The sequence below is a fragment of the Tyto alba genome, unplaced genomic scaffold, assembly GCF_018691265.1.
Source record: "Tyto alba isolate M040663 unplaced genomic scaffold, T.alba_DEE_v4.0 Super-Scaffold_40, whole genome shotgun sequence".
Taxonomy (NCBI): domain Eukaryota; kingdom Metazoa; phylum Chordata; class Aves; order Strigiformes; family Tytonidae; genus Tyto; species Tyto alba.
In genome coordinates, this window is record NW_024881316.1 from 42,596,107 (window position 1) to 42,609,316 (window position 13,210).

The 13,210-nt window shown below is 38.5% G+C and overlaps 1 protein-coding gene across 5 annotated transcripts in view; it reads left to right on the forward strand.

Annotated features, from left to right (window-relative positions):
* Positions 1 to 13,210, forward strand: part of KLHL29 (kelch like family member 29) — a 405,860-nt gene that overhangs the window by 327,212 nt on the left and 65,438 nt on the right. For all 5 annotated transcript variants that reach the window (XM_042803184.1, XM_033004989.2, XM_042803185.1 and 2 more), the window contains one exon: positions 3,153 to 3,291. In XM_042803184.1, the coding sequence (XP_042659118.1) occupies positions 3,153 to 3,291 (139 nt within the window). The remainder of the gene's footprint in view (positions 1 to 3,152; positions 3,292 to 13,210) is intronic.

The following is a 13,210-nucleotide window of genomic DNA, read 5'->3' on the forward strand; positions in this document are numbered from 1 at the left end:
GCAGAAACTGAGCTACAAAAAATACAAGACTATTCATAGTCATCTCTCTGTGGAGAGCACTGTAACAAGTTAGGGGGACAAGGAGGAATGGCCTCTGAAAGTCTAGGAACAAGAGGAGCTTCAGTTTCTGATTTGGGTTTGTTCTGTTTTCTATTTTTTTTTTTTTTTAAGCCAAATTGCACCACTGATCCAGACCTGTGTTTTCTAGTTTGCATCCCTTAATGAATGCATGCAGTGTAAAGCACACTGATGTGTGTAAAGAGCATAGATAGAAACTGTGCCCAGGAACCGCAGGACTGGATGTAATTAAAGGGCACTCAGTAAAGTCCAAGTAATCAGCCCATTACCTGAGGGAGCCATTTGGGGATTTTGACACTTAAACCAGCTCTGACAATACTGGCGATAGCACAGAGAGCACAACACCTGTAGGTGCAGTGGCTGAACTTTGTATCTTGTTATTCAGCAATCTCAGTCACAACAGTGAGTTCAAGGATGGTCTCTACTGTCCTATTTACCCTGAGCTCACCTCTGAAAACCCCCAGCCCATTGAGAGTGCAACTACACTCTTTCCTCTCCTCTCTTGGAGTGCAGGATCCATCTGTGCAGTTGCTATTCATACCGTTGTGCTCTTTGAACACTAAGAATGATTGATCATGATCTTTAAAAGGAGGAAATGGAATGAGGTGGGATGGAGATCAACCCCCTTGTGGAAATGTAATCTTAAACTTGTATGAGTTAGTCTTGGCTAGAGTCCTTATCTTGAAAGGCTTTTGCAAAGAAGATAGTAAAGGGCTGCCACATGTGCTAGAAAAAAGGATCTTGAACAGGAACTTGGAAAAAGTGCAAATGGAGATGGAGAACAGTAGCTGAGCAAATTTGAAAAGGGGAATGACAGAAAACAAAACTGAAATTAAGTAGGGGATAAGAGAGTAACAGAAAGTTTAGAGAGAAAAGTAACTGTCTTTAAGGCATGAAATGATAGAAAATTGGTCAAGGGGAAAATGTAGTTACTATAAGTGAAAGTGGGAAAATGGACCAAGACAGGGGGGAAAAATTCATTCATATGTGAAAAAGGACAGAAAAATTGCCTCCAGAAATATGCAGCTAAGAAAGCACCTGGTGCTGTTCCTGTGAAACTAGAGACCTTAGTCACTTTGACCCCAAACCAGGTAGAACATCCCTTGTGTCCAAAGCATCTTTGGTCCTTAACTGAGGCCTGAAGTGTTCATGGTCAAGTCAGACTTCAGGCACCACACCTCCAACAAAAGCCTGAAACTTCCTGGCAGAAGAGTGAACCTTTGGTTCCATTTTAAGTTTTGCTCAAAATGTATCATTGTACTTTAGCTCAGATTAATTTGTTAAAAATAGTCACTGCTATAGCACCCACAGGACAGAGTGGTTTATTTTCCCCTATTATAGATCTGACACAAGCCTGCTGTTATTTTTGTGCCCTCTCTAATGATCTGCTTGCTCTCTGGAGAGCACTGACCCATTTCAGCACAGAATAATTAGCCTTTCAGACACTACTGTGTTTCCATTAAATAGACATAAATGTGCAAGGTGACATTTATTTACTTAGGCCTGAAAAATATGCAGCACATATGTTGGGGTTTGGGAGAACTTCAATTTCTTTTCATGCAACAGTTGTATATTTGCATGCTTTCATGTTGTTTAACCGCTAGTGCTTTGCTGAAACGATTCTTGTTGAGTTTCATTGGGGAAGCAGGAGAACACAAAGATTATTTGAGTCTTCATTTCACCGTAAGGCCCTTTGGCAATGCTTTGTGCCCAGTGCCTGAGCCCAACACTGGCGTTAAATGCAGCTATAGTTACAGGCTCTTCAGGTTCCTTTTACTTTGTGTGAGGAGGAACACCATGTAAAGAACTATTGTTGATTTACAGATCTGCCTGAAGAGGAATGTGTTCAGGGTGTTACACTGAAAAAATGAGAACCTTGACCTATTGCAAACATAAAATAAAACCAAAATCCTTTAGTATTTAAAATCTGCTCTTTTATCATCTTGATCACTGGCTTCTGAACCACCAGACTATTGCCCAGGTGAAAAGTATATTATTCATCTTGATAGCCACTTTGGTCTGCAAAGTTGGAAGAAAGTCTTACCCTTACAAGTCCAGCCAGCATATAAAACATGTAGGTTGTTTAGTAGTTCACATCCACACATGAAGACATGGCATGCTATTATTTCATTCTGTTAATACCAATAGGCTTTATAAAAGGAGGCATCATGCAAGGTAGGTGCTTTATTGCAGGATGGAAACACTTTCATAGGCTATTTTAATCATTACGATTCTTTCATGATGTGTGAAAGTTGATTGTTGCTGTAAATGAAGCCATTGAAGGCTAAAAAATAAAAATGCTGTGATGGTAAAAATCCTTGGAGTGCAAAAAATGGGAATTGCTATAAAAGGCAGTAATTTATTCTCTGCGTGAGATTATTTTTTATCATAAGGATGCTTTTAAGCTAATTCTGAAATATATACAATTGTAGTCTATATAGCTAAGGTATATTGCAAGATGCATTGATAATCTGACTAATTTTTTTATGCACTGTAATTTATGTATTATTTAGATGTACTCTCTTATTATGTTAACTGAGAGGCTTAACACATTTTTACTATGTTAAGGATAAGTTATTTTTGCAGGTCTTGTGGTTTTATTATTTTGACCCATATCCAGTTCATATTGCATCATAATACCATATTTTTACTATTATTATTCTAGTATGTTTAAAACTTATTTGCATTTGGATAGAAATTCATTAGCTCTTGATTTTTATTATAACAAATTATTTTAACTTTTCTGTGATAATGCATTCTCTGTGTTTCTGATTTGCTGATGCTGAAATATTTTGTTTTCATTTTTAACCTGACCAAATTTAGGATTGTTTTTGATTTTTTTCTGTATATATATTTCAGTTGTTTAGACCTACTGGTTCCTGCTTTTTTCTTTTTCTTTTTTTAGTATGTTATGTTTGTAACTTCTGACTGTCTGTGTTGAGCCAATCTTACCAACAAAAATATCAGTTGTTTCCTGTTTCTCTACTTCTTTACAAAAAAAATTAAAAGTAAAAAGTAAAAATAAAAAACTCTTAATGGGAACCCTGGCACTGTCTGTCTTCTCTGTTCTGCAGAAATGTTGAAGGAGTTGAACCAGCAACGCAGAGCGAAAGAGTTTACAGACCTGAAAATTATTGTTGAAGGCAAAGAGTTTGAAGTCCACCAAAATGTTCTAGCTTCCTGCAGCTTGTATTTCAAGGACCTGATTAAAAGGTTTGCCTTCCTTCCAGCTGTGATCTGCTCTGTTCTTTTGTAGGGCGCATTTGTGTCGCTTTTTTTTCCTCCCCTCTCTTGCAGGTTTATGAAGATTGAATCTCCTGTCACAGAGCCAGTAGCCATTCTTTCCACCTCCTCTGAATGTATTTCCAAACTGAGACTCAGACCCATTTGTTACACATCTGACTCGTACAGTGTAATTATTTCTGATGAGTAGAGGCTGGTTTTGGCCGAAGAAAGTGTTCCACCACTGAGAGATCTAAGATTTAAACTCAACTGTTAATGGTCATTCAGACCACAGCTAAAAACTATTGCTGTCAATGTTTTCAAGGGATGCTGTCACATACGACAAAAGTCTGTCCTTCGGGCTACAACAAGCCATCAGTATTCTGGTGAACGATGCTGAGACGTCGTGCTAATAAAACATTTTGTGGATCGTAATCCCTTCACCCTGAAATCTTTGTTACATGCTTTTGTGTGGCTTTTATGGGCAAAGGGATTGATATTTTTATTATTTGGGGACTTTTAAAAGAAGAAAAGACAACTGATGATTTTCTCTAGAAAAGACTGGAAATAAGATGATTTTCTGGTCAAAATATAACTCAGTCTTCATGTTAGACTAAGGGCAGTTTTTTCCTACCAACACTCTAGCTTAGGGTAGGTACAATATGTACATTTTCTAAACATTATGTCTCCACCTTCGCATTTTCCCCCCTCTGTTTCTAGCTGATTGATTCTAAACAGTGCATGATAATCTTTTTTTTCCATTACATTGATTTTTCAATTTGTATGCTTCATATACTCGCATAGGAATAAATTGGTACTCTCATATTATTAGTAAGTTAGAGTAGCAAGTAGGGAGAAAAAAAAAACATGAGGATAACTTTCATTTTTCTCTCAATCATCAGCAAATTAATGCAGCTGCTGATTTTGCCTTGCAGTATTTTCCTGAGCAGACTGAGCCTGGACTGTGCTAAAAAATGGGATTAAAGAACATTTTGCTTGCTTCAAATCCTGTATTTAAATTTTGCCAACTAACACAATAGTGACTGCATTTTATTTCAGGATGGCATATTGGCTGGTATCTCCTTTCAGTGTATTATGTCCTTTTGCACAAAGCTGATTTTATAATTATGGATATATATTATATTTCTATGATATAACTGTGCTGACTGCCTTATCAATTCATAAAAAATTCATAAAAAATATGTTGGCCTAGGAAGCATGTCTTTTCCCCTCTGTAAATCTAATGATTGCTAGCTGTACCTATGCCAGATCTCTCCTGTCCTTTCTCTTCTGTCTGCTCATTATCATTTAATCGTTAAGGCTATAGTATATGTTTTTTAGGGTGATAAGGAGTAGAGTTTACAGGGAAAGAAGAATCTTAGAATCAACTTACAGAAATTCAGTAACTGACTGGCCAAAGACTGTCATTTGGATTTTGCTGTGAAGACATCTGCTTGTCTGCAGAAGTCACCAGGCAGCATCTATTTCTAGAACACTGAGGAATCTTGCTCCTTTATTATTTAGTTATCAAACGAAGATATACTTTATGTTGAACACTGCTCTGATATAAACTTATTTTAAAAAAACAAAAACAAAACAAAAAAAAAAGAACCTAAATCTTTTTAAATGCTCTGAAAAGAGACTATGAAAGCAAAGCCCTAGATTTCAGCATTTATAGTCTTTCAGCTGCTCACATAAGGCTCATATGCATTACAAGAAAAAAAAAATAGTGAAAATAGTGCAAGGTTTAGCCCATTTGTCAACCTCACCACTTTTTGCCTTCTTTCACATCATCATCAGCAATAAATATTCCAGAGGTCAATTTATGTCCACAGTCAGGTCTCTTCATCCCAGTTGTCTTCCATCTATAACCTCAGTTGCACACATGTAACCTTGATGAAGTCTGATGGAGTTGCACAGGTGTATCCAAGGCAAAAATACCTTTATTACTGATGATGATGCTTGAATAAGGAAAAATCCAGCTTGATGTCTAGTTGAGTTTGCAAAACTGTCAGGTGAGAAAAATAAATATTCACCTGTAAACTGAGCAAATGTGTCTTTGCAAGAGAATAAACTCAGGGTTATGGGGTGGAATTTCTAAAGACTTGCTTTTTAGAGGATACTTGCAGTACAAAGCCTAGTCCTTTTAGAAGCTCCATGAAGTCAATGAAAGCCAAGGGCTCAAATTGCAAGAGGCACTTAGTATTTTGTAGGACCATGCCCTTAATACAGAATCATAAGTGACCAAGTCAGTACATTTATAAATATGTCTAGAATCCTGTCCTGTTATTTGTTACAAGCTCATCTGAGATAGTAGTTAAAGCTTTATGTGATTTATATTGCTCTCTTTGTGTTATTATAGAAATCAAAATAAGAAATGGCAGTTTTTCTTAAAGAATAAGAGATAAATCTTTATATTAAATATAATATAAAGGCCATTACAACCAGTGCATGTTAGGATTAAATTCTAATGCCATTCCAACTGAAGGCACCTGTGGTTCACCGGAAATGTCAGTGAGAAGATGATCTAGTCATGAAGGTGCTATGTGCATCCATATAAACATGCAGAAAAAGAATATCTTTTAGAGTATTTACTTCAGCTGTTCTTTGCCACAGGCTAGTTATTGTTAGCCTCATGTTCTGCCATTGATTCCACTGTGTGTTGGAGTATTTGTTTGATGGTAGAATAGCAAGTAGTGTCTCCAAAGAATGAAAGGGATATGTTCAAAAACAAATAATATCAATTATACCCTCTTCAAAAAAAAATAAAGACAAAAAGCATAACAGAATGAGACTTATTGCCCATCTTGAGGAAGGCTATTTGATGAGAATTAGTCATAGCAGGGAAAAACATATGTTTTTTCTATTGCAGTGCAGGTTGACTGACCAAAACAATTCTGAAGTTATTGTTTATGAAACAAATTTGATAACAAGAGCTCAATATGAAGTTCCCTTAGTTTCTCAGAAAATGGTTAATCCTGCAATGTGCTGAGCATTCTGGTCCTCATTCAGAAAAGTTCTTGTTCCATGTGATTTACCTTCTAAATACATGAGCATGGCCCTTTTGAGGTTAGATTTGTCCAGTCCTGAGCCTAAACTCAGCACCATAACAAGCACTGTGCTCTTGGAAGAGGGTTAACTGGTCCCTATCAGGGGCTGTGCAGCACTCGAGCCTAAGCCAGAACTCAACCTTCATCTCACTCTGAACAGCAGCTTAACATAAAAAAACATTTTTAGTCCTGTTCAGTGCAAAATTATCTGAAAGGGATTAAGTGTGTTAGGAACAGGAGGTGAGAAATGTTCCTGATGCCTGTTCCACTTCACTGTGCCCACAAAGGGAAGAAATTGAGAAGGGTAGGAATGAGGATGTGTGAAGATGGATACATCTTCATACCAAGGCTGGTCCTGCAGTAGAACATATTGCAATAACCTCAAGGGATGTGGGGCTATAGCTAGCAACCTCAGGAACAATTTTATATGATATTAATCATATTTGGTGAGTGCTGGATTTCCTTAAGTTCTCTTCATAAAATTCTCTTTGAAGTATATTCTTTTCTGTGTGAATATTTGAGCCTACTTTATGACAGGTATGGGGTTGAGTACTCGGCCTTACTGCTTGCTCCTTCAGGCACAGAGCATATAGAGTTGATATACTTTATCTGCACTTAGGGAAATCATGTGGTTTGTCAGCTTCTTCAGAGTGTGACCCATACAAGATTACTGCAGTATAGGACTTCAGGAGAAAATGGATTATAAATAGCAGCTAGAATAGGGCTCTGTCCCCTAAATGCCATCTTAGGTATTTTGAGTGTACTGCCAACCACAGTTGCTTCCAAGCTGCCTGACTTTGGTCTCTAATTTACACCTATATTCTAGGTAAACAGCCTTCTCAAAGCAAGGGCATAGTTTATGGTACAGGCAATGAATAGAAACACCTTCAAGGCTTCCAGAAGAAGACTTTTCTCCTAATTCAAGTACCTGTGTGCAGGCAGGTAGGAGATCCCTCTGGAGCAATGAGACATTCTCGTCTCTCATTGTTAGTCAACCAACATTTAGGCCTAAGGTTGGCATCTAAGGCAGGTTTAGTCTAACCTCACATTCTAGACTGCTGCTATAGTCTGCAGAGAGGGAGACAGGCCTCTCCAGGAGGCAAGTCCTGTCACCATAAAATAGGTGTCTAAGAGATGAAGGAGGAGGCTATCCCTCTATACTGTTAAAGAAAGAGTCATGGTGATTTGCTTAGACTATAAACTTCCAATGGGTGTTACATTGCTTCCTCCAGGGGTCCAGCCTAATCTGGTTATCTAGGCTTCCTCTGCAGCCATGAGGGAAGACAGGAATGTCCATAGGGCAATACGTCCCACCTTATGATAAATGCCATGAATTGCTTTCTGGAAGTGCTCATTTTTCATTGCTCAGACAGAAAGGCCAGTCACAATCATAGATGGCTAAAAGTACATGAATGATTCCTTCTGGAAACTAACGTCTATCTGAATGTCACATACTTATGCTTATATATGTACACAGAAAGAAGGAAATAGATCAGGAACCATCATAAAACCCATCTCACAGAGCACAGATTTTCTTATTTAAATCATTCTTCATTTGAGGGAGGGGAGAAATGAGCTCTGTGTCTTTGTATCTGCTCTAGAAGAAATGGTGGAAGATGTGTGTGTTCTGAAAGGAAGGAAGGAATGGAAAATCCCATAAAGAGGCATCATTTTTTTCCAGCTGTATTTGGGATAGACTAAAATAGCTGCTGGATAAATGGAATGTCTGATATTTCCGTAACAGAGTTTCACCGGAACATTTTAATTTGCTGATTTCTTCTTCTCAACCCAACCCAAAGTGCTGGAAACTCTACCAAATATGACATTAATAATAGGAAGCACTTGACATAAAATTCTCTTCTTGGCCAAAATTCTGGCTTTAATAAGCAGACTTTAGTTTTATTTCTCTGTAGTCAGTTACTAAAGATACACAAATCCTGTCCTTCAAGCTTTATCTTTTCAAGATTTGATTTTAATGATGCTTTCTAATCTTGAAGTCATCCTGGCAGCATGATTCCACTATCACAGAGCAGTAAGTCACATACACAAAGAGAATCGGTCACAAGAAGCAAACATTTTTGATACAGTATAATCTGGCAACGCTATGTTCATCCTTCTTTTCCTAAGGAGCAAAGCCTGTGACTTCATGGCCAAATTGCTTTTCCTCAATACCTTGCCTATTTTCGCAAGTGTTCAGATTTTTTTTTTTTCCCCCTAAAATAGAGTTGTATATACTCTCTGAGGGCTTCAAGGCAGGGCAGGAGGGCAGGAGAAGTAAAGCATTTAGGGTGAGAGCACCAAATTTCTTTTGCTTTACACCTACACTGAAGACAGAGATGTCATTCTGCATTTTACACCATTGTGTCGAAAGGCAGCATTTGGATGCAAGACAGAGAAACCTGCCACTATCCATCTGAAACAGTCTGACAAAACTGCAAAAGCATTTAGGTGTCTGGAAAACAGACTGTCTGGTTTGTGTTTACGTTGTAAAAAGCCCAAAATGAGAAATAGCAGATGAAAGAAAAATCTACTCTTAGTGACCCCTTCGTGTTTTCTTGCTTATTAAGAACCTTGCTTTTAACTCCAGGAGAGGAGCAGGCAGAATTTCTACATCTGCATGCTTCAGCTCCATTGTAGATCAGAATGAATGTGTAGACAAATTATAACATTTCTTTGAAAACAGAGAAATAGGAATTTAAAAATATAATGTTTGTTTCAGGTGCCAGGAGAGGTATATTGTGCCTAGACATACAGCACCAGTGGTTTCTGTTAAATCACTTAAAGGAATCTATGAGAATGGGAGGCTCGTGGGAGTATAAAATATTCTTCACCCTTTACTGCCAGGGTGCAAGTGTAAATTATGCTATGGATGACATTTTTCCCTTAAACAAGGGACTGATAATTGTTGTGTGTTGGGCGTAAAATCTTGGCAAGGGAGACAGCTTTCTGCTTTCAGTGGCCCCTTTCTGTGAGCGCACTGCGCTCGCTCTGCCTGGCCGAGCAGCCGCACTCCCACCCGCCTGTTGGAGCTGCCTGCTGGGTTTCAAATTTTGCAGCTGCCAGGCCTTGGAAAACATGTTTTCATCACGCAAAAATGTATGGTGTTCTACATAAATGAATCGCAGCTTACAAATATGCAGTGGTGTTGCTGGGCTGCCACACTGAGGAACTGTCACAAAACCCACAGCAGGCGTCGCAGCCCGGCTATTTCCAGCCTGGCGAGCGTAGCTGTGGATTAGGAGGGTGAGTGGCTTGGGCTGGATGCTGCTCTGAAAGGAGGGTCAGATTAATGTGCTCTTCTCTGAAGAGAAACCGTGGCAAGTTTCAAGGTGCAGCACAGAAATTAAGCTTCTGCCTCGTAATGGCTGCAGCTTGCAGAGGCACCAAGCAGAATCACTTAACCTGGTGCTCCTCTCCCTCCATTGACAGCATCTCTATTTACTGTAGTTTGGGCTTCCCGCTCACATAATTTCTAGACACAACTACAAATCCTGCAAATCTTATCCAAGGAATGACAGACTAATCACCTCTCTTGCTCTGGCTAGACCTATCTGCAAGCCATGCAGCTGTCATACAACCACTCATAAGATGCCGGTGCGGGTGACCTACCTATATTTACTTACATCTCACAGCCCCGTCTAGGCTTGTCTGTGTTGAAATTTAGGGGTGAAAGGGAATAGTTAACTAACGAGGTACCGTTCAAGCTAAATGGATCAAAGACAACAAAAAAAACTTGCACAGCATAGAAACTGGAGCTGTGTTCTTGAAAGCTGTCATTTTTGGGCCACTTCCAAAAGCCAAGCTTCCCCTAAAATGAGGGTAATCAAATCTCTGACTCCAGTGTGCTCTCAGGTAGCTCCAGGGATCAGCAGTTCACTTTCTTTCATTTAAATCATCAAGGATTAGCCACTGCTAGATTGGGATAATGAATTTGAATTAATATGACCAGCTCATGGTCGTATCAGATCACAATCCCCTCTTTTTGCTTACATAGTGCTAAGATTCGGTGACTGAAATACTCTGAGCAGTTCTGCAGGGTGGTGTGGGCAGGGATTGATGGGGTGAGAAGAGCTACCTGCTCTTTCCTGGATATACTATGGCTATACATGATGCAATATATTACTTTTCACTGATGTCCAGAGAACGGGTTGGCTCCACATATACCATAGAAAAGAACTAACAACACCCTGTAGCTGCGTAAGAAAGAACCAGTGCCTGACAAAGTTAGTTCCCATTACTGAAATGCTGATTGGGATCTTTGGCCACTACCATAATCATAGTAGTAGTAATAAATAATAATTGTGGTTATCATTATTTTATTATTATTTTCCCTCTAGACATTGCAGTGATGAGAAGGAGCCTTGGATAGACTTACCTAGATAATTACTTGTATAAATTTCACCACATTCCTAAGAAACATTTATTAGCTGCATAATGCCAGCTCTCTGCTAAGCTGGTTTTTGATGGCATAATAAATATCATTAAAACAAATCAGATAGGAGTTGGTTAAGGGGGTGAGCTTTAAGTTTGATAAGAATATTTTTTTTTATTCTGTCATTTTATTTTTAATCTTCTTTCCCATATAATCCATTGAAACCTGCTTGCATCTTTTATTTACCTTTAACAAATAGTAGCTCTCACCCTGGGCTATTTTACCACGTATTTGCTGAATTAGGCTGCCAGAGACACTTGCAAACAAGTTAAATCCCATGCTGTTAGTAAGTTGGCCCAGTTTTTTTACTTCTCCACTAGAACCTTGCAAGATTCAGTTTATTCTCAGCCCCTAGCAAAAGTCTAGGTCATGAAATGCTGTTCTTCCAAGGGCACTTGCTATTCACTTCTTCATTCACTTGCTAGTCGTTTAAGCCAGCATCTTCAAACTCGTCATCTTCTTTCTTAAATCTCAGCAGGGAGGCAGATTTGTGCCTCCAACTGTGATCTCTGGCACTATAGCGTTACAGGCTGCCACTGATCCCACGCCTTTAGAAACAGTCTTGACCGAGCAATTAGATTGTGTTCCATTGGTGAATAGCATTAAGGGTATATAGGAGACATGGCTCTTTTGTTTGTTTTATTTTATTCTGGCCATGTTGTCCGTGAACAAAAGCATTTTCTCTTAATCTCATTGCTCATCTCGGTTTGTAATGATCATTTCTGTGATGGTGATTTAGCAGGAGCTGCTAGTGCATGCCCGAGCTCACAGACATTAATTTTTCCTGATTTTCTTCTGATAGAGCAGGTGCAAACTGGCAACGTTTGACCCTAATAAGTTACACTAGTCTTGCCAAATTTTGTTTGCCTGGAACAAGGAACATTATCTGTATCAACATCCTGGTAAAAAAGTGAGCAAATGGATTTGTTGATCAGGTAAATTTTCATGACAAATTTGCAAGCCTGTGTTTAAACAATGTAATTTATTTAATCTTGTGATTTTACTAGTTCTTTATTGTAATCATACAATAGCACCATTGCAGTATATGTTTTCTTCACTCATGAGACAGATAGGTAGTGGCTGAGGCTCAAAGATAATATTTATCTCCAAGATAGTATAACGAAGGCAGAGATTTGCAAGTTAATACATTTTGAGCTGATAAAATAATTCCAAAGGAGAAGTGAGGCTAGGGTGTAATTTATTTTTTTAAAAATCCTATTTAATAGAACATTCAGTGCCTTATGACATACATATTGCAATGATGTTGCTCTATAAATGTCCCTTCCTGTCATCATTTACATGATTGATTACCTTGCAGCTGCATAAACTTGAATAACTCAATAAATAACCTGTTACCTCACTATGCACATGCATCTTGGTGTGTGTGTCATGGAAATGTATGTTGGTATGTTTAGGCATCTATGCTTTTATATCTCATAAGCAGGTAATTATGATAAATTGAGCTCTTTGGTACAAAATACAACTTTCCATGTAGAGTGCCGTGTCTGTTCTGTTCATAGATGAAGGTTGGCTATAATATAACAAAGTTCCTTTGTTGCTTCTCCCAAGATAAACAGACATGTGTGTTTTGAACAATTAATAACTCTGAAGGTGATGAAAAGTCAAATAGTGGACAGTTAAGATGCAGCAACATTGCACTCGTTTCTTTTCCTGGAGTTTCAATGTTTTAAAAGCTATAATCCACAGTAAACAAGATGTTCAGTCTAAATTGTATAGACTTGCACAGGAGTTAGTGAGCACATAGCTAACAGACTCTTAAGCCTCGTAAGAAGCTGCCTATCACAGTCTGGAGTCCTTTCTTTGATAATCAAAATAATTTGACAGAGATAAAAATAAGTAGTTTCTCTTCATTTAAGTGCTTCATCTTACATAAAAATATTGGATATCCTGTTTTCTGGAGACCAAAATACTGTCCAGGGAAAAAAGCAATTTAATTTTTTTTTTTTTTTTGGTCCTGTCTAACTTGGTAGCAAATATTTTGCTCTAGTGGAACAGGAAGACAATTAATCTGCAGTAAACATTTATGTTCCTAATTGTGAAAGCGAGCCAGCAAGATCAGTATGTCGAGCTGATGGGACAGATCCTGGGAGGGCGTGAGGTGAAAAGGCCAACAGGCAGCTGGCTGGTGGGACAGGCCATTGCTTTGATCCATACAGGGAGGGACCAACCCCAAAATATGGGCCTCAGATGCCTCAGTCCAGGGTGGAGCTGAGCTCCTGCCTGCCTACCAGGAGTCCTGTAGCCTCCTGTTAGCTCAAACGTTCTTTTAGTGGAGGATATTCAGATTCCTGAGTTGTATGAGATCCTGAGCAATAGATAGTCAAAGGTAGCAATTTCTTTTTATTACACTACCAGAATCAGTGTGTTTTCCTATTTCTTAAGAATAAATTCTGAGTGTAATATGAGC